Below are 17,422 nucleotides of genomic sequence, written 5' to 3' on the forward strand. Positions count from 1 at the left end.
AGGGGTTGGGGGCGGGGTGCTGAGACTCCTGGGACTGCCCACCACGGCCTCTCCGCTCACCTGGCACTGCTGCTGCAGCTTCTTGGTGGGCCGGCCCACGATGTAGATCTGCATGGGGGACAGGCTGATGGAGCTGTACACTGCCACGTCCTTAGTGGAGCCGTAGGCCGCGTGCACACGCAGATGCAGCTGCGGGAAGGAAAGCCAGAGCACACTTGGGCCTGCGGTCAGTCCCGGTCCTCCCTCTCCTCGCTGCCCTCTTCCCCTCAGCCCCACCCCTGCCCAGCTTGCTGCTCCTGGCCCCACCTCCGAGATGAGGAGCTTCAGGAAGTTGGCCTTGTGCCTCAGTGGGTCGTGCACCAGGCCGTCACAGAAGGACACCACGCCATGGGGGAAGTTGTGCTGAGCCAGCCACGCCACCACTCGCTGCTTCTGCATGTCAGGCCGGCCTGTCACGTAGATGATGAGGTAGCCCAAGTCCTGCCAGTGCCTGCAGCGGGGACAGGCCTGAGTGGGCTGCGGCCCCCCTCCCCCGCCCTCCCCACCTCCTCCCAGGAGGCAGCACAGGGCCACTGGAGAGAGAGTCTCTGATGGAGCTCGTGGTCGGCCTGAGCGGGACAGCCGAGAGCCCTCAGGGTGTTCACTGCTCTTCAGCTTCCTTTCTTCTTTCTTTTTTATTGGTCATGGGGCCTGAACTCTGGGCCTGGGCGCTGTCCCTCAGCTCAAGGCTGCTCTACCACTTGAGCCACAGCACCACTTCCGGCTTTTTTTTTATATGGTGCTGAGGAATCGAACCCAGGGCTTCATGTATGCAAGACAAGCACTCTACCACTGAGCCACCTTCCCAGTGCCCCTCCTCCCTTTTTTTTAGGCGATGTCCTTGAGATTTTTGTGCTCAAGGCTAGTGTTCTACCACTTGAGCCACAGCTCTACTTCTGGCTTTTTGGTGGTTAATTCCTTCCTGAGCTGGCTTAAAGCGGTGGCGTTCAGATCTCAGCCTTCTGCCTAGTTAGGATTACAGGTGCGAGCCTGAGGTATGGCACCTGGCTTCCTAGCTTCCTTCTCATTGGAGAACTGAAGATGGGCATTGAACTTGAGCAACTCATCCAGTCATACCTCTGTTAAGGGTGGCACTGGGATCCCAACTCGGCTCCCTGGGACCTAGGGTTGGTCTCCTGGTGCCCACAGGCTTTCTTCCCTCTGGCCTGGGGAAGCCGCCCACCTGTGACCGTCACACCGCGTGCCCCTGGGCCACTCACCGCACCACGTCCACAGCCCCGGCCCGCACCTTGGGGTCACTGCCCATGATGGACACGCTGGCGGCAAAGGAGCCATCAATGCTGAAGACCACAAACTCCGTGCCCTTGGGCAGCACAGTGATGTAGCTGTCGGCAAATGTGTGGTCTCCCCTGGCGAGGGGACAGCTTGTCAGAACCAACCCGAGCCACCTTTCCTGTCCCCAGGAGGCTGGCCCTGGCACCCCCCACCCCCGGCAGAGGGCCATACCTGACCACCATTTTGATGGGGTAGACACCCACCCCCAGGCGGTGTGTCTCCGGGATGGTGTAGGAGACGCGCCCACTGCTGTTCGTCACCAGCGTGTCCAGGTGCAGCCACTCCCCCGAGGGTGGCTGCGTCATGATGTGCACGTCCACCTGGAGCCCAGGCAGGCTGGTCACAGACAGCTGTGTCCTGGACCCCCCAGTCCCTGAGCCCCAGCCAAGGTCCGCCGTGCCCTCACCTTCTCTCCAGTGAGAGTGACCATGTCCAGGGGCCCGTACATGAACCGGCCCGTCACAACCTGGGGGCCATCCTCGTTGGCGACCGCATCGTTGATCCGGTGGTTGGCCGTCACGTTCTGGGGAGTGGACAGTGGATGGGGATGGGGGGACGTGGAGGCTGCTTATGCTCCCGTTGGCCTGAGGAGTGGGCTTGGCCACCTGACTCTCGGGCCTTGGGCTTCCTTGTGTGTGCAGCGAGCTTGCGGCTCTGGCCTCTTCCGCCCCCCGGGAGGTTGGGGGGAGCAGCGTGCCTCTCCACCGCCCAGGCTCCTCCTCTGTGACCCCCGGGCTTCTGACAAGGATTAAACAGGACACAGAGCAGCCCGGGGGTCTGGGCACCCCAAGGACCCTCACCCGCAGCTTCACGTGGGTCCTCTTGCGCTGCCACTTCTCTCTGGGCTGCGAGGGGGTGAACACGGACACCTCCTTGCCATCCAGCTCCAGGATGCTGGAACTGTCATGCCTCATGACCTGGGGGAGGGGAGAGCGGGCCGGCTCCCAGCTGGGCTGCTGCTCCTGCGGACCCCACGGCCCCAGGGGCTGGCAGGGGGGAGCTGTGAGAATCTGGGGGTACTATTCAACCCTCTGTAGACTGCCTGCAACCTCAAGTGCCCACCAGCCCCTGGTGGCGATGCCCCCACCCCAGCACCACGGCTCCTACCTGCGGTGGCTTTGGTGGGCCGCGGATGGAGGAGACCCCCTCACCCCTGCCTGCACACACTACCCGGCCATCTCCCTGCGGGGTCCCCCTGTGAAGCCTGTGTGCCTGGCAGCGGGGCTCCCGCTACCTGTCTCAGCAGGAAAGAGACCACGTCGGTGGACTCCCAGTAGCTGGCGTGGAAGAGGTGGGGCAGGGCCACCGTGGGGAAGGCTGTCAGGGCATCGGGGCAGTACAGGGCATAGTCGATCCGCTTCTGGCCCCACCACTTTGCAGCAACTGTTGGGAGGAGGAGCCATGACGGGGCACTGGGCAGGGGCCCCCTGGGGTCCCTCGGGCCTGTCCACCCCAGACTTGTCCTCCCCTCCCAGTGCAGCCTGGAGCGACAGCTGTGTGGGTAGCAGATGCCAGGATGCCCAGGCAGCCAAAGGACCCAGAGGGCAGCTCGGCACACAGCCCGTGGCTCTGTGGGTCTGCCGAGGGCGGGGAGCCCTGGCTCTGCTCGCCCAGCCCTCCCTGGGCCTCTTCCCTGCTTTCCGACCTGTACGCCGTGAATGGCATCGCAGAGGAAGGATTTTTTTGGTCTCAATTGCAGACCTGCAGGGACAAGCCTGGCCCTCCTCAGCACCGGGCTGCGCAGGCTGCAGCCAGAGCCCAGGGCCTGCCCGAGGGCAGTCCTGGCCATCCTCAGGGACTGGCCTGGCGCGTGCCCTGACTGTGTGCAGCAGGCGTCCAGCAGGTGGTGCCCGTTTTATGGGTCCTGGTTCACAGCTTGCTGCTCCTTGGGGGTCCCTCCCAGCCCAGGGCGTGAGCTATCTCCACAAGGCCTCAGGGGCTGGGGGCAGTGAGTGTGCGGCATGCTCAGCACAGCAGTGTCTGTGTTAGATGCTGTGAGCGGGGTACCTTCTCCGATGTCCAAGTCAGGGAGGCAAGGGGCCCTCTCCAGGCTAGGGCCTGCCTGCCGGCCCCGGGGATGAGAGCCAAGCATGACTGGGGAGGGGGGGGGCAGGGCGAGAAGGGACAGGCGCCTGACACTGGGGGTGTGGCTGAGCGACCAGGGGGCCTCTGAGAAGCAAGAACAAGGGGAACAGCTCAGCTACACCCTGGGATACCATGCTACAGGGCCAGGCCCTCCACGTAAGAAATGAAACCAGCAGGGCCCCAGTGGCTCACGCCTGTCATCCTAGCTACTCAGGAGGCTGAGATCTGAGGATCACGGTTCAAAGCCAGCCCGGGCAGGAAAGTCCGTGAGACTCTTTATCTCCAATAAACCACTTAAAAACCGGAAGTGGCGCTGTGGTAGAGCACTAGCCTTGAGCAAAAAGAGCTCAAGGACAGTACCAGGCCCTGAGTTCAAGTGTATGACCAAAACACACACACACACACACACACACACATACCCACACACACTTACCACAGAGAACCAGAAAGACAACAGCCCCAGTCCTATTGCAGCTGCTCCAACAACAGCCCCTAGAACCCACCCCTGGCACAGAGCAGCTGCCCTAGACTCTGTTTCCAGCTAATGGGAGCTCCTGAGGTAGGCAGGGCCAACTGACAAGAGAGGCTATGTCTGATGTCCTGATGTTCCCTCTCCAGCTCCTCCTGAGGATGCCACTCTTACCAGCTAGAAACCACTAGCACCCCCCCCCCCCCGCCAGTGTGGCAATTGGGAATGGATACAGATACGGCCAGCTGCCCCACGGGCCCCCGTTGAGCCGCCTGTGACAATGAGAAGGGCAGAGGAGAGGCCACTCACTCTGGGCGATGCTGGACGCCGTGTAGCTCTCAGCCATGCCTGACACTTGGCTGGCAATGCTGATCTCACTGGCTCTGCGGAGGCCGCGGCCGGCTGGGGCCGTGCCCGGTGACGAAGGGGCCACGTGCTCTTGGAAGACCGTGTTGTGGGTCTGGAGTGCATCTGCTGAGGTGAACAGGCACAGAGGCCCAGGTGAGCGAGGCCCAGCCTGGCCCCGGCCCTCCCGGAACAGAGGGAGACCTGCGTGCTGAGTGTGCATGCACCTGGGCTGGGGCAGCTCAAGGAGGCAAGAGCCAAGGGGCCTGAGTGGAGGCGGGGTGGGGGGAGAGAGGAGGGGGAGGAGGAGAGCTGAGGCATGAAAGGATGGACGGACAGACAGCACAGAGACAGGGTAGGGAGGCGAGGCCAGGGATCTTGCCCCCCTTGGCCATCTCTTCTCCCTGTATGGCTCCTAAGCTGGTCTCCAGCAGCCCCAGCCCGGCTTGACTCACAGCTGGCCAGGCAGGCCTGACCTGGGTTTGAGGGGCACAAACCACAGTGGCCTGGGCTCTCTAGATGCCCTACATACGCTGAGCTCTGAGGAGGCGGCCCTCACCCGCGGGCTGGACCGACCCAGCTCCTCTTGGCTATCTGGCACAAAGGGAGACGCTCAACCTCCAGCCAGGCTCGCTTGGGCCCTGGCTGAGGTCAGGACTCAGCCAGAGGAGCCAGTCTGGATGGCAGGTGCAGGACCTGCATCCTCAGGGAGTGAGGCCAGCCCTCCTTCCCTTCCTCTCCACTGTTCTGCAGTTTTAAACTCAGGGACCTGGAGCATCCAACTCCTTGCTCGCCTCTCCTTGGCGTGGAGTGGGAGGGGGCTGGCGGTGCCTCAGCCCCCTGCCGGGTTCTGCCAGCCTCAAGGAGCTGCATGTCCTGTGGACGCTGCTGGCAGGCTGTGTGACCCTCGCACAGCTCTCCTCTCCTGATGCCTGGGCTACTGACTGCTTTAGCTGTTAGTCCCCAGCCACTGGCATTCCAGGCACAGGGAGGAAGCACCATGGCCAACTTCCCAGAGCCTGGTAAGTCTCTTCCCACTACCAACATCCCGAGACTCTGAATGGCCAAAGAGGGCGTGGGGGGCGGGCATAAGGACCAGGCGTCAGCAGCTACGCAGATGTTGGCCACCACAGAGGGATACACACACTCAGCACAGCCCGGACTCGGGCGGGGCCCGTCTTGCCAGGTGAGCGCGGGAACGGGGATACTGGTTTCCAGGAAGCCATCCCCTTGGGGGAGAGGGGCCAGGGGGCCACCTTCCAGGACCAGCTCAGGGTTTCTCTGCACGGTCTCAACTGGAGGCAGGCAGGGAGAGAACAGAAAGGACAAGAACAGACACTCGAGTGGCTGCTGTACACCCACTGACGTAGACTTCGGCTCGAGGACCAGGACATGACACAATGTCGGGTGGGACACGCTGGGGGGCTCGGGGACAGGCCATTTTAGGGGACCCCTCTCACGTTCCAGCCCACATCCTCTACTCTGCCCTGTCTGCGATGGACGCAGCCCACAATGTGTGTAACTCCGCCAGGCCCTCCGGGCCCTGAGCTGTGTGCCTGCCGGGGCGGGCCCAGCCCTGGCTGCCCCAGCCGCCCGGGGGTCCTGAGAGTGTCCTTGGCAGGACAGGAGGAAATCACTCCGGAACTCCGCTACGAGCTGACCTCACCAGATACCCACTGGGAACCGGTGTCAGTGCCCCTGTCCCTTCCCTTGGGAAGAGTCCCAAGGGGAGTGGCACTGGCAGTGCCACTCCAGCTCCACTGTCCCGGGAGCCTTACCCAGCAGCGTGGAGCAGCCATCCCCCAGCGGGTAGCGCTGGTAGCGGGGGACGCCGAAGGGCGGCAGGGCATGGAAGCGCCGCTCCAGCAATGGCTCCAGCCGGGAGGCGGATGGGTCCGCGGGGTGGAACAGGTTGTACACTTGCTGGCAGGCGGGCCGCAGCTGGAACACTGCGGATGGGACCAGACACACAGACAGCAGGTTAGGAGGCCAGGCTGGGGTCCCCGGCTGGCTCTGCCACATTGCTTTCAAATTGGATTTGTTTTTTTCCAGTGCCGGGGCTGGAACCCCCATTGCACGTGCTAGAAAAGCACTCTTCCGCTAGCTACAGCCCCAACGCCCCCATGAAAACTTCTCATTTTTTTCCTACACAGACCACTCCTAGAATTACAAGGAAGCGTGTGAGGGTCAGGGTGCGTGCCATGACTCCCCACTTAGTGCAAAAGCTGGTGCTTTCCAGGGCAGCACCGGTGGCTCCCTCGTTCACCTGTGGTATCTGTGGAAGGGCCCCACTGTGGCCAGTGCACACAAGTCTGTGGGCCAGCCGGGTGCGCTCAGCGGGGGGCTGTCCTTGCAAGCCTACCTGGTGGTCCTCAGGTCCCTTGAGGCCATGGTTGCCCCATGGAAGGGTGTGAAGTTCAGGGCTGGCATTTTAACCTAGCACCCATGGTGTTGGGTTTGGCTAGGCCTTTCTGGGGCTGTTCTGGCTACCACAGGGACCCATGGTTCCTTCGGGCTGCCCAGGTTGGGCCATGCAGGGGCACAGGCAGGGCTCCTGCTGATAGACGCCCACCATCATCTGTGGAGGCTGGGAGGCCCTGGGGTGCCCAGCCTCACAGCTTCCCTCTGGGAAGGTCTTCCAGCTAGAGACCGGGTCTGTGCTTCGACCCTGGCAGTATCTGCTCCTGGGTGCCTGAGAGAAGCAGAGGTGTGGCATACCAGCAACCGAGCCACGGAAGCAGCAAAGGCCAGGGTCCTTGTGGGTCAGGTGGTGGGTGGGCTGGGTGTGCCGTGGCCTCAGGACGTCCCTGGAGACCACGAGTGGCTTGTGCACCCTGCCTGTCCCCGCAGGGTTCTCACCGTCCAGGGCAGGGATGACTGTTTTCCTCAAGGCCAGAACCAGCCCCAGTGGGCATCCAAACAGGAAGAGGTCGGCGATCTCAAAGTCAAACCTGCCCAGGGCGCCAGTGCCATCCAGCATGGTGGAGCTACTGGAGCGGCGGGAGCTGGGCTCGTTCCTCAGGACGCTGGCGTGGAGGCTACAGGGGGACATGCAAGTCAGGGCCACTTCCCTCAGTCTCATGAGAGGACAGCGGCCCAGTGCCTGTCAGGATGTTTACAGTGACAGCCAGTCAGGTCTGCAGGGAGCTGACTGCCTTCGGGACAGCGCTGCCAGGTGGCCCTGCCCACCTCAGGACAGTGTTTCCCATGTCTCTGGATGGTCCCCAGATCCAGCAAACAGGGTCACCCTCCCTCCCTCCCTCTGGGGCCGCCCATCCTCGCTCAGCCTGTCCCCAAAGCTTTACCTGGACAGGAAGGCCTGGTGCTGCTGGATGGTGTCCAGCTCGTAGGTGGAGGAGTCACTCCGCTTGCGGGGCAGCTGCCTTTTGGAGTCTTCGGTGCCATCGCCGCGGGGGATGTCGATGTTGCTGCGGCTGAGGTGTCGACTGCTCTCTAGGCTGGAGCCATTGCCGCCACTGCCGCCGCCGCCGCCACTGCCGCTGCCAGAGCATTGCGCTGTGTTCACCAGGATGCCCGGGGACAGCAGGTCAGCGTCCTGAAATGGCCCCATGGAAGCTCACTGCTGGCTGGCCACTGGACCGGACTCTTCTTCAGTGTCCAGTCCTATCTCCTGACTCCAGGCCCACACAGCCACTGCCCATCCATGAGCATTTGCCCAAGCAAATGAGGGGGAAGAGGGACACTGGTCTCCTGCGGCTTAAACCACTGGCCACATCTTACCAGCCTTCCTGGCCCAGCTGGCTACCCAGGATCAAGTTCCCAAGAAATGCTCCCGACTCCTTTGTACCAGGGTAGAGCTTTTCTGACTCCTCAGCCTCAGTCCTAAGTGGACATCCTCCATTCTCCTGCGCCTCTCCCAGCCCTCAGATCCTGGCCTGGTGGAGAGTTACTGCAGGGGTTCAGGGGCTTAGACAGTTTGCCAAATGCACAAAATGAATGGATCTGGGCTGGGTGATGACCAAGTCAGCTCTTGAGGTCTTTGTTGGGCTCTGCTCAGGGGGCAGCAGGGGGCCAAGGTGATAGCTTGGTGGCCTGCAGCAGGCAGTGTGGCCGTTCTACACGGCACATAGGAAACTGCAGACCTTGGTGAAGGTTTGGGGCCAATGGAGCATCCTCCCACGCTGTTCCCCCTGCTTAGGTACCTGCACACTGACCACACTGCCTCGGCGACTGCTGCTCTGACTCTCTGACACGGGCTGGCTGCTGTAGCATAAGGCATCGAATGCCAGGATGCCCCCAACACAGTCCCCAATCAGGCAGACCTGGAGGCAGGAGGGTCCCATTGAGGGCCACGCCCTCTCCCAACACAGTCCCCAATCAGGCCGACCTGGAGTCAGCAAGGGCCCAGGGGTCTGGGTGTCCACTGTGGGTGTTGAAGGGGACACCCCTGGTCCTCTGGCCAGCCCACCCTACAGGGTCTTCTCCTCTGTCCTCCACTCACCTGCCCATTGAAGGTCATGCCCTCCTGGGACTTAAGGAAATCCCCATAGGCCAGGTTGGCCCGCTGAATCACCGTGGCAACTGCCTCCTGGTACTGGGGCGAGGAAGTGGCCAGCAGTGGCAGGGCAGCTAGGGGGATGTGGTCCTGACTGCTGGACAGACAGCCCTCGTCATGGCCGTAGGGACTCAAGCTAGGGGTGAGAGGCTGGGTCAGGAGAAGGAAGGTGGCCTCAGCCCAACCCAAAGGGCCTTTTCCCTGGCCCTGGGCAGCAGGCTAGAGCTGCCCATTCCCAAGTGCAAATGGAGATGCTCCTGGACCAGGCCCTGGGCAGGCTCAGGGGACCAGGGCCCCTAGTAGATGGAGGCAGGTCAGCATCCCGCTACAGAACTGGAAATGGAGGCTTGACCTTGGCCCATCCTCCCGGAACTGAAGCTCTGCATGTCTGCACAGGTTCTGCTGCCTCTGGGCAGGCAGAGGGCTGGGTGGCAGGACAGGACATCCGGGCAGGGATCCCATCCTGGAGAAGCCCCGTGATGCTCTGGGACACGGAGGGCTAGGACAGGTGCCAGTGGGCAAAAGCCACTCACTTGGAGACAAGGGCAAAGGCGTCAGCGCAGATGGGAGGGCACGGTACCAGGCGGATGGCAAGGTGGCCCAGTGCGCTGGGGTAGTGCACACGCATGACTGTGTCGAACACGTTGGCGATGGTGTTGGCATCACCCTGCTTGGAGCTGGGGTCCCCGGCGCCCGTGTCCAGGATGGTGCCTCCATGCAGCACCAGCAGCAGCACGTGGATCTTGGAGGGCGGTGTGGCCAGTGGCTGGCTCACCTCATCCTGCGTGGGCGGGAGTGGGTGTCACTGGTGTCTAGAGCCTTCTCGCTTTGGGGGAGGCCTGTCTTGACCCAACTGCTCCAGCTGAGAGCCCTGAGTTGTTTTTTGTTTTTGGTCGGTCCTGGGGCTTGAACTCTGGGCCTGGGTGCTGTCCCTCAGCTCTTCAGCTCAAAGCTAGTGCTCTACCACTTGAGCCACAGCGCCACTTCTGGTTTTCTGAGTGGTCTCACGGACTTTTCCTGCCCGGGCTGGCTTTGAACTGTGATCCCCAGATCTCAGCCTCCTGAGTAGCTAGGATTACAGGCGTGAGCCACCGGTGCCCGGCTGAGCGCCCTGATTTTGTATCTAGCTAGGGGGACTGGGGTTTGTGGCCTAGGCTCCTCCTTGGGGTCCCTGCAGAGACTAGGCCCCTGTGGGGAAAGGCGGAAGGCACACGAGGGAGGGTCTGTCTCTCCAAAAGCACTAGCTCCTCTTCCTTCATGGCTCAGGTAGCTGTTTCTGCTTGGGCTCTCGGCTGCAGAGAAAACAGAGGCCCAGGCTGGCCTTGGCCTCGGGGTGGGGGTGGGGTCTGCTGCCCAGTATGCTTCTAGACATGGATTATCTGGGCTTGAGCAGTCAAGGCCATCGCTGACTCAGAGCCCGGCTCTGAGTTCCTCTAAGAGCTCCTTGGACCCTAGCCCCTGCCATTCCTGGGATTCTGTAAGACCAAGATTCCCAAGCGCAGAGACATCGTGGCAGAGGCAGGGCCTCATGCCTTCCTCAGGCACCTCTGTCTGCCTGACTACAGGGTCCTACCTCCTTCTCGCTGGCCACATCTACCTGAGGTCTAACGGCAACCCAGAATGACATCTAGGAATTCACTTCAGAGAAGTGATGGAGAGGAGAGGCCCAGGGACTGAGCTAGCATCACTCTGGACACACTGAGTGTCAGCACCAAGCCAGACTGGATCACAGCTGCTGCCAAAGCTCAGGGCTCTCCCAAACAGCCCAACTCAGGCCACGGTCCTGTTCGCAGGAGCCACCCCACTGGCTCCTATGTAAGCTTCGTGTGACATGGGCCTGGGAGGGGCCACAGAAGAGTACATGATACATCCACAGTGGGAGAGTGGGCTGGGGAAAGTTGCTGATGGAAACCAGCTGTGGGTCACAGGGCAGGATAACATCTGTCCCCACAGATGGCCTGCCCAGGTTAGGGGAACAGCTGGATAGCCGTAGGCTCGTGTGACAAGGACGTTTGGGCAGCCTGTGCTGGCCGCCTGGCCCCGGGTTAGGGTTAGGGAGCTAGTCCGGTGGTGCTAACTCATCTGGGGATGAGCGGGTCTGCGCCTCGGGGCCAAGAGAATCCTGCACACGCTGGCTGGACTCAGCAGGGAATTTCACCTCCCCTGAGCTCCGGAGGGAACAGCACCCCACCCCCACCCCGCGTGCCGGGGCCAGCTCTGGAGAGCCAGGGCCCCTCGTCAGTGTTTCCGCGAGGCTGTCCCCCTTCCACGGGGAAGGTTCCAGTTTGAGGGTTATTGCCAGCAGGGGGTCTGACTTGGATGGTGACGGCCCGGGATCATGCGGGTCCCACGCACACCCCGAGGCAGATCCCAGCCCGGCCCCGCGCCTCCCTCCGGGGCAGTCAGAGCTGTGTGCAGCTGCCTCAGCCACCAGGCAGCACCTTGAAACCACGCCCTTCTACCTGCCCCTCCAGAAAAGCCCACTGAGACCTCAGACCTCAAAACAGAGGACCCCACAAGTGGAGAGAGGTGTGGATTCTCCTCCCCAGACCTTCCCGAGGGACCTGAGTCCCCCACAGAGATGCCATCTCCACCTGAGGATTCTTGGGGCCAGGGCAGTGTGGTGACCACAGGATGGCTCCTGCGCCCAGTGCAAACAGCTCTGACTGCCCGCAGGTGGAAGAAAAGGGCACGGGCGCCAGCAAAGAACCCCCAAAGGGGACGCAAGCTCCACAGAGACGGCTTTATTGATACACTGAGCTCTGCCTGACTCCACACGCCACCTTGAAGGCCATGCCACATCACTTCTGCCTAGATGGCTTTTGCGTCCTTTCCTTCCGTCTTTTTATCTTCAGGGACAGCAGGCAGGCTGGGCATAGGCACAAGGTGAAGATCTTATTTTTCATCTGGAATTTATAAGTTTCTCATTTTACTTTCTTTCCCACAAGTGGAGCTTGGTCAAGATCTTGAGGGCTATCTGCTGTCCTTACGTCTTGGGGTTGGGGAGGGTGGTGTGGCTGGCAGATACCTCCCTAGCAAGGCCGTGAGGACAGGGCACCCTGGCATTGCCTGGCGGGGCAGGGACGTGATGCTATGGTGCAGCTCCCTGAAGCCAGGCCTCTGCACCCTACCCCTCCTTGCAGCCGCAGGCAGCATAACCCTGGCTCTGCACCTACCTCGATGATGTTCAGCTGCTCCACGCTGGAGGCCACCCTGAACTCTGGGCTGCTCTGGCGGTACAGACTGTCTGCAAAACAGAAGCTACAATCTGAGCTGAGGTGTAGCAGGGCAGCCTGGTCCAAGGCTATAACTCTGATAAGAGGAGCTTGGGGCCCAGGGGACCCAGCACTGTACACTAAGTTGGCCACCCTGCATGTTCCCTGGCTCGGGGCACCCCGCACCCCCCAAGCTGGTCACCCTGTGTGTCCTCTGGCTCTGGGCTCTCCACTTTGTCCACGAGATCATTGGAGCTCCACTTGGTGATGTCCTTGGGGAACATCTCCTCCGAGTCGGACAGGTCCTCTGGGAGGAGAAAACCTTCATTGGGGTGGGAGCCAGGGGGAAGACCTGTGTGCTGGGCTCTGCTCTCTCTTCCCTGGAGGTTGGTCATGCCCTCACACAACCGACTTTTTAAAATTGTGATAACATACATATACTACTAAAATGGACCATTTAAACTATTTCAAAGTGGCAGTGGGTACATTCCCGGCGCCGTGCCAACATTGCCATTCCCTAACTGTGGAATGGCTCCATCACCCACGACAGCCAGTCCTCACTCTCGCCTTGGCCACCAGGAACCAATCTATCTCCTCCTCTCCCATCAACTGAACCCCATGTAGCATCATGCTTGAGTTCAAGGCTCATCACCCTGGGGTATTTCCATGCTCCCTTCCTTTAGATGGCTAAACCTGGTTCTTTTACCAATCCATCAGTTGATGCCTCCCTATGCCCCAGTACTAGGCATCTGAACCAGAGCCTCATGCTGACTATTAAAACTATATACCTCTAGCCCTTTGGATCTGTTTATTTGTTGTTAGAGCATCTAACTTGGCCAGGGCTGGCTTGAAACTCCTTCCTCTGCCTCCCAAGTAGTTGATGTCTTTGGTTTTTATTTCAGCACTAGGTGCTCTACCACTTAACCCTGTCCCTAAGTGTGTCCCGCTGGCCAGTTAACGAAGATGCCACACTTGGGAACTCCTCTGCCCCCCGAAGCTATGGTGGCGGCAACAAGAAGGCTCACAGTGTCCCTAACTGCTGTGCATCTGTGGGCAAGTCCCTGTCTCTTTCTGAGCTCCTGTTCTGCTGCAGCAGCGAGCCTGGCTCGGCTCTCGCCCGTGGGGGACCCGTCTCCCTGGGCTGTCTGCCTGCCTGCCGGCCGGCCCCTCTGAGGGCTGTGAGAGGACGCGGGCACTTTCATCTTGCAGCGCCAGCAAGCTGCGGGCTGTGTGCTTGCAGTGTCATTTTGGGATTAGTGGGGGAATCGGAAGCTCATCTATTCTCTGCTTATTACATTTTCTAAGTGTCTACATTATGTGCATATTTAATTTAGCATGTATTAATTGTATTTAATCAAGACAAAGAAGGTAAGTATAAAATAAAATACAAATACAGAACATTGTGTATCTCTTTTGGGGGGTTTTAAGAGAGAACTCTCCTCCTGCCAGGCCCACAGCACATCCTGCTGTCTGGCCAGGGTGAGCTGATACCCCAGACTCAAAGAAGCTGGGCCCCTGGTGATGTCATCGAGTCCTCCATGCCCCGTTCCCAGCCCCTAGGCTGTCCCCTGTATAGCAGCAGGCCCCACCTTTCCCAGGAAGACCCTAAGGGTACAGGCATCTCCAACCTACCATGAGCATCGAAGAACTCATCGTCTGAACTCTCGTCTGAGTCCCTGGCGATGCTCTGCATCCTCCACTCCGAGATGCTGTGGCGGGAAGGGCTGGCTAGAAGGCAAAACCCCACATTGACCTCTGGCTTTCAGGGGAGGGCCCAGCAGCCTACCATGGCAGGCAAGGAGGTGTGAAGGAAACCACAAAAGGCTAGGCAGGCATGCTCAGAGGCTGTCCCCTCACCCAGGAAACTTCACCGGAGATGGAAGAGAACAAAAAGAGAGTCAAGTGCACTGGGCCTATCTGGGTAGAAGCTTCTTCAAAAGGAGCTCCTGCCGTGTCTAGCGGGAGTATAGGCACAGGCAGGCACGGTGTGTTAAACCCAGGACATATGCTTGCTCACATGGGTCTGAACCATGAACCAACCCCTTAAATTTGGCCATAGCACAGTACACAATGGTGTGCACTGCAGGGTCGGCAGGGGAGATGTGGATCTGCTCTCACAGCTGGGCCTAGGGCCAGCCAGACACACAGGGCTGGAAAAGCGGGCTTGCAGAGGGCAGGCAGGGCTGCACAGGGGGCCTGCTTCCTTTTCCTAGAATCTGATGCCATGTAGGGCCCCATTGGGTGGCCAGGCCCCTCCACATGAGCCAGACCCAGACCCATCTAGCTGCTGTCTGTCTTGCTCTGGGCTATGTAGATGTCTGGGGCCTGCTGGGTGAAGGTCCCAGCTTCATTGCCCGGAGCCTGGTGTCAGAGAAGAGCTCTGCCCCCAGGGGGCTGAGTCCCACACTGTCCATGTGGAAGGGCGAGGAAGGAAGGGAAGGCCCTGTACCAAAAGTCAGGGATCCTGGCACAGGGGCTGGCAGGCACAGAAGCTCACCTCCCCGCTTGGATGACCGTGAAGACTTGGAGGATGTGGACCACTGCTTCTTGAGGCCCCGCCCCACCAGGGGCTCCCCGTTGCTGCTGCTGGGCTCAGGTGGCACCCCAGATGCCTGGTCCTGGGTGGTGTGGTCCTTGGCAAGCTCCATAGCTCCCTCATCATCGGTGAACTGGGCCATCTTGCGGGACAGCATGAGCTGTGCCTCCCTCTCCAGCTCACGGATGTTTTCCATGCTCAGCCCGTACCACTCATCCTGCCAGCACCAGGCCTGCCGGTGGGCCCGTACCATTACCCGCCGCAAGCCTGCAGGGGGGCAGGGGGCAGAGGAGGGCTCCGGGTCAGAGATGGCCCACAGCAGCGCTTGCCCAGGTCCAGCTGCACTCAAACTGCAAATCACGAGCTGGATGTAAGTGGCTCATGCCTGTAATTCTAGCTACTCAGGAGCCTGAGATCTGAGGATCACAATTCAAAGCCAATCCTGGAAGGGAAGTCCATGAGACTCTTATCTCCAATGAACCACCAGAAAACCAGAAGTGGTGCTGTGGTTCAAAGTTGTAGAGGTCTAGACTTGAGTAAAAGAACTCAGGGACAGAGCCCAGGCCCAGAGTTCAAGCCACATGACTGACCCAAAAAACAAAAATTACAAACCATGGCTCATGTATGCTTCAGTTTCTCTGCCTGTAAATCAAGGGGACAGTGTTTCTGCCATTAAAGCAGAAGTGCCTCCTCAGTAACGTGTTTGGTCAGAAGCCACAATTAATTTAGGGAGAGTTCTGTCTCCGGAAGTAGAATAGGACTTCCCAAGTCTCTCGACTAGTGCCAGCTCTGCTTTTACTACAGAAGTTCAAATTCACAATGGATTGTGCCTCCTCTTTAAAATGCCACCAGTAGGATATGTTATTTGCATGTGATAGATAAGAATATATTATACATGAGCTGGTTATCAGCAGCTCAGGAGGCTGAGATCTGAGGATCATGGTTCAAAGCCAGCCCGGGCAGGAAAGTCTGTGAGACTCTGATCTCCAATTAAGCACCAAAAAAACCAAAAGTGGAAAGCTGTGGTTCAAGTGGTAGAGTGCTAGCTCACCTTGAGCAAAAAAGTTCAGGGACAGTACCCAGGCTCTGGGTTCAAGCCCCAGGACCCGTACAAAAAACCTCCCAGGGATATATTATATATACACGATAGGATATACTAATATATATAAAGTCTATGTAGCTTAGGCTGATTTAAATTTAAATCATCCTGCCTCCTGAGTGCTGGGATTACAGGTATGTCCCACTATGCCTGAGTTAATAACATACCTTTTAAGGCATAAGGAGTAGCTGAGGAGCCACAGAGACAGACAGCACAGTGGGGAGGCTTTAGCAAGGGTGGGAGTGGAGATGGCGAAGACAGGTCACTTCTGGGGTGATGTGACACCTTGAATGAACACGTGTTTCAAGGCTGACCTAACTGCTCTCTTCCACATGAACCAGAGGGTGTGCGCCATCATGCCAGGTTGCTGAGCAAACCATGAGAAAGCCCTGAGCTCAATCCCCACAACTACAACCAAACCAAAAGTGACTCCTCACCCCCCCCCACAAATATTCACAGAAAATAAAAGAGGCCATCAACCCGTGTCTACTCCTCCGGCGGAGTGCCCAGTCAGGCTCCCGCACACACTCCCTGGAGAGCCCGTCCTGAACGTGTTACCTGTGTTGCTTGGCTTTATCACAAGGTGTATTGTGTTTTCCTGCACAATGTGTGGGACTGCTTTGGCTGTTCTGAAATGTGCACGCGTGTTCTGCCATGTGTGTTTTCTGCCGCTTGCTTCTCTGGCGAGTTTTATCCGTGTCTGCACTCCTGTGGAGCTCAAGGGCACTGGGCTGGCTGCAGTGCAGTGTTTATGTATTTGCGACACCACATTTCATGTACTCCTTTTCCTGCCAGCGGGCCTTTGGCTCGTTTGCACTGTTTTTCTGTTTTGTGACTCTGAACATTCTGGAATGTGTGTGAGTCTCACTAGTGGCCAAACCCAGAAGGAATGGTGGCTGGCTCTCAGGGCATACATCCTCCTCCTTCCTCGCACTCCCCTCCATCAGCTGGCGCTGTCTACGTCCTGGCTGGACCCTGAGGTGGGCGAGACATGGCACTGACCAGCCTCGTTCTCTCCTTGAGGCGTGGGGGAGGGGGGCAGGGCTGGGGCAGACTGCGCAGGGCTGCTGAATCCCTCGCCCAGCCTACCCCATGTCCTCAGTGAGGTGAAGATCACTCCCACCTTAGGAAGTAGGGCCCACAACAGGAGGTGTGAGGCCTAGGCTGGCAGGCAGGCCTGACACCTGGGCTGTTTCTAGGGTGATGTCCTCCTGGCCTGGGCCTGAGAGTTGGGGAAATGGGTCCCTGCCTGTGAGCTCTGGGTAATGGGGAGCCTGGCTTAGGTCATCTCGATTCCCATGTGGTTAGGTAGCCAGTGGGACAGGATACATCTTTTTCCTCTGATCACCCTTCCTGGCTCCTGCAACAGACATTAACACAGTGCACATGCCTGAGAGTCGGCCCTGGGGTAGAGCTGGCCACGCCACCACACACCATCAAGGCCCTGGCCACACTGCATCTGCTGCGGGCACAGAGCCACTCTTGGGTCCCAGCACCGGCACTGCAGGAGCCCAGCTAATGAGACACCTCTACCACCAGGGTATAGAACATTTGTTCGGGATGCAGCCCAAAGCCAGGTCTCTGTTCCCTGCTGTGTGAACAGGGTCGTCCTGGGTGTGTGTGACAAGGCTGAAGTGTGTTCTCAATGGTGTGGCTCTGTCCACGTCTAAAGTAAGCTGTCCTTGGTCAAGGCATCAGGAGGTATCTGCCCAGGGTGTCTCGCAGGCCGTGAGTCTGGCGTGGGACTAGCCTGGGAACTCATGTCTTGCCACGAGGGGATAGGCAGCAGCCAAGAGGCTGAAAAGAGGGTGGAGCCTCAGCG

At 59.4% G+C, this 17,422-nt stretch overlaps 1 protein-coding gene across 10 annotated transcripts in view; it reads right to left on the bottom strand.

Annotated features, from left to right (window-relative positions):
- Positions 1-17,422, bottom strand: part of Pitpnm2 (phosphatidylinositol transfer protein membrane associated 2) — a 115,946-nt gene that overhangs the window by 2,767 nt on the left and 95,757 nt on the right. For 4 of the 10 annotated variants that reach the window (XM_070024816.1, XM_070024817.1, XM_070024818.1 and 1 more), the window contains 20 exons: positions 14,463-14,768; positions 13,598-13,693; positions 12,168-12,272; positions 11,927-11,997; positions 9,284-9,531; positions 8,697-8,886; positions 8,398-8,517; positions 7,540-7,790; positions 7,094-7,272; positions 6,013-6,183; positions 5,380-5,529; positions 4,199-4,363; positions 3,343-3,504; positions 2,570-2,718; positions 2,136-2,252; positions 1,742-1,858; positions 1,507-1,655; positions 1,260-1,409; positions 307-490; positions 61-189 (listed from right to left, as the gene is read on the bottom strand). In XM_070024816.1, coding sequence (XP_069880917.1) covers positions 61-189; positions 307-490; positions 1,260-1,409; positions 1,507-1,655; positions 1,742-1,858; positions 2,136-2,252; positions 2,570-2,718; positions 3,343-3,504; positions 4,199-4,363; positions 5,380-5,529; positions 6,013-6,183; positions 7,094-7,272; positions 7,540-7,790; positions 8,398-8,517; positions 8,697-8,886; positions 9,284-9,531; positions 11,927-11,997; positions 12,168-12,272; positions 13,598-13,693; positions 14,463-14,768 — 3,209 coding nt within the window. Of the gene's footprint in view, positions 1-60; positions 190-306; positions 491-1,259; positions 1,410-1,506; positions 1,656-1,741; positions 1,859-2,135; positions 2,253-2,569; positions 2,719-3,342; positions 3,505-4,198; positions 4,364-5,379; positions 5,530-6,012; positions 6,184-7,093; positions 7,273-7,539; positions 7,791-8,397; positions 8,518-8,696; positions 8,887-9,283; positions 9,532-11,533; positions 11,657-11,926; positions 11,998-12,167; positions 12,273-13,597; positions 13,694-14,462; positions 14,769-17,422 lie in introns of those variants that run through there. The other 6 variants (XM_070024820.1, XM_070024821.1, XM_070024822.1 and 3 more) reach the window with 6 other exon arrangements.

Source organism: Dipodomys merriami, unplaced genomic scaffold (assembly GCF_024711535.1).
Source record: "Dipodomys merriami isolate MVZ:Mamm:240054 unplaced genomic scaffold, mDipMer1.0.p SCAF_163, whole genome shotgun sequence".
In the NCBI taxonomy this organism is placed as follows: Eukaryota; Metazoa; Chordata; class Mammalia; order Rodentia; family Heteromyidae; genus Dipodomys; species Dipodomys merriami.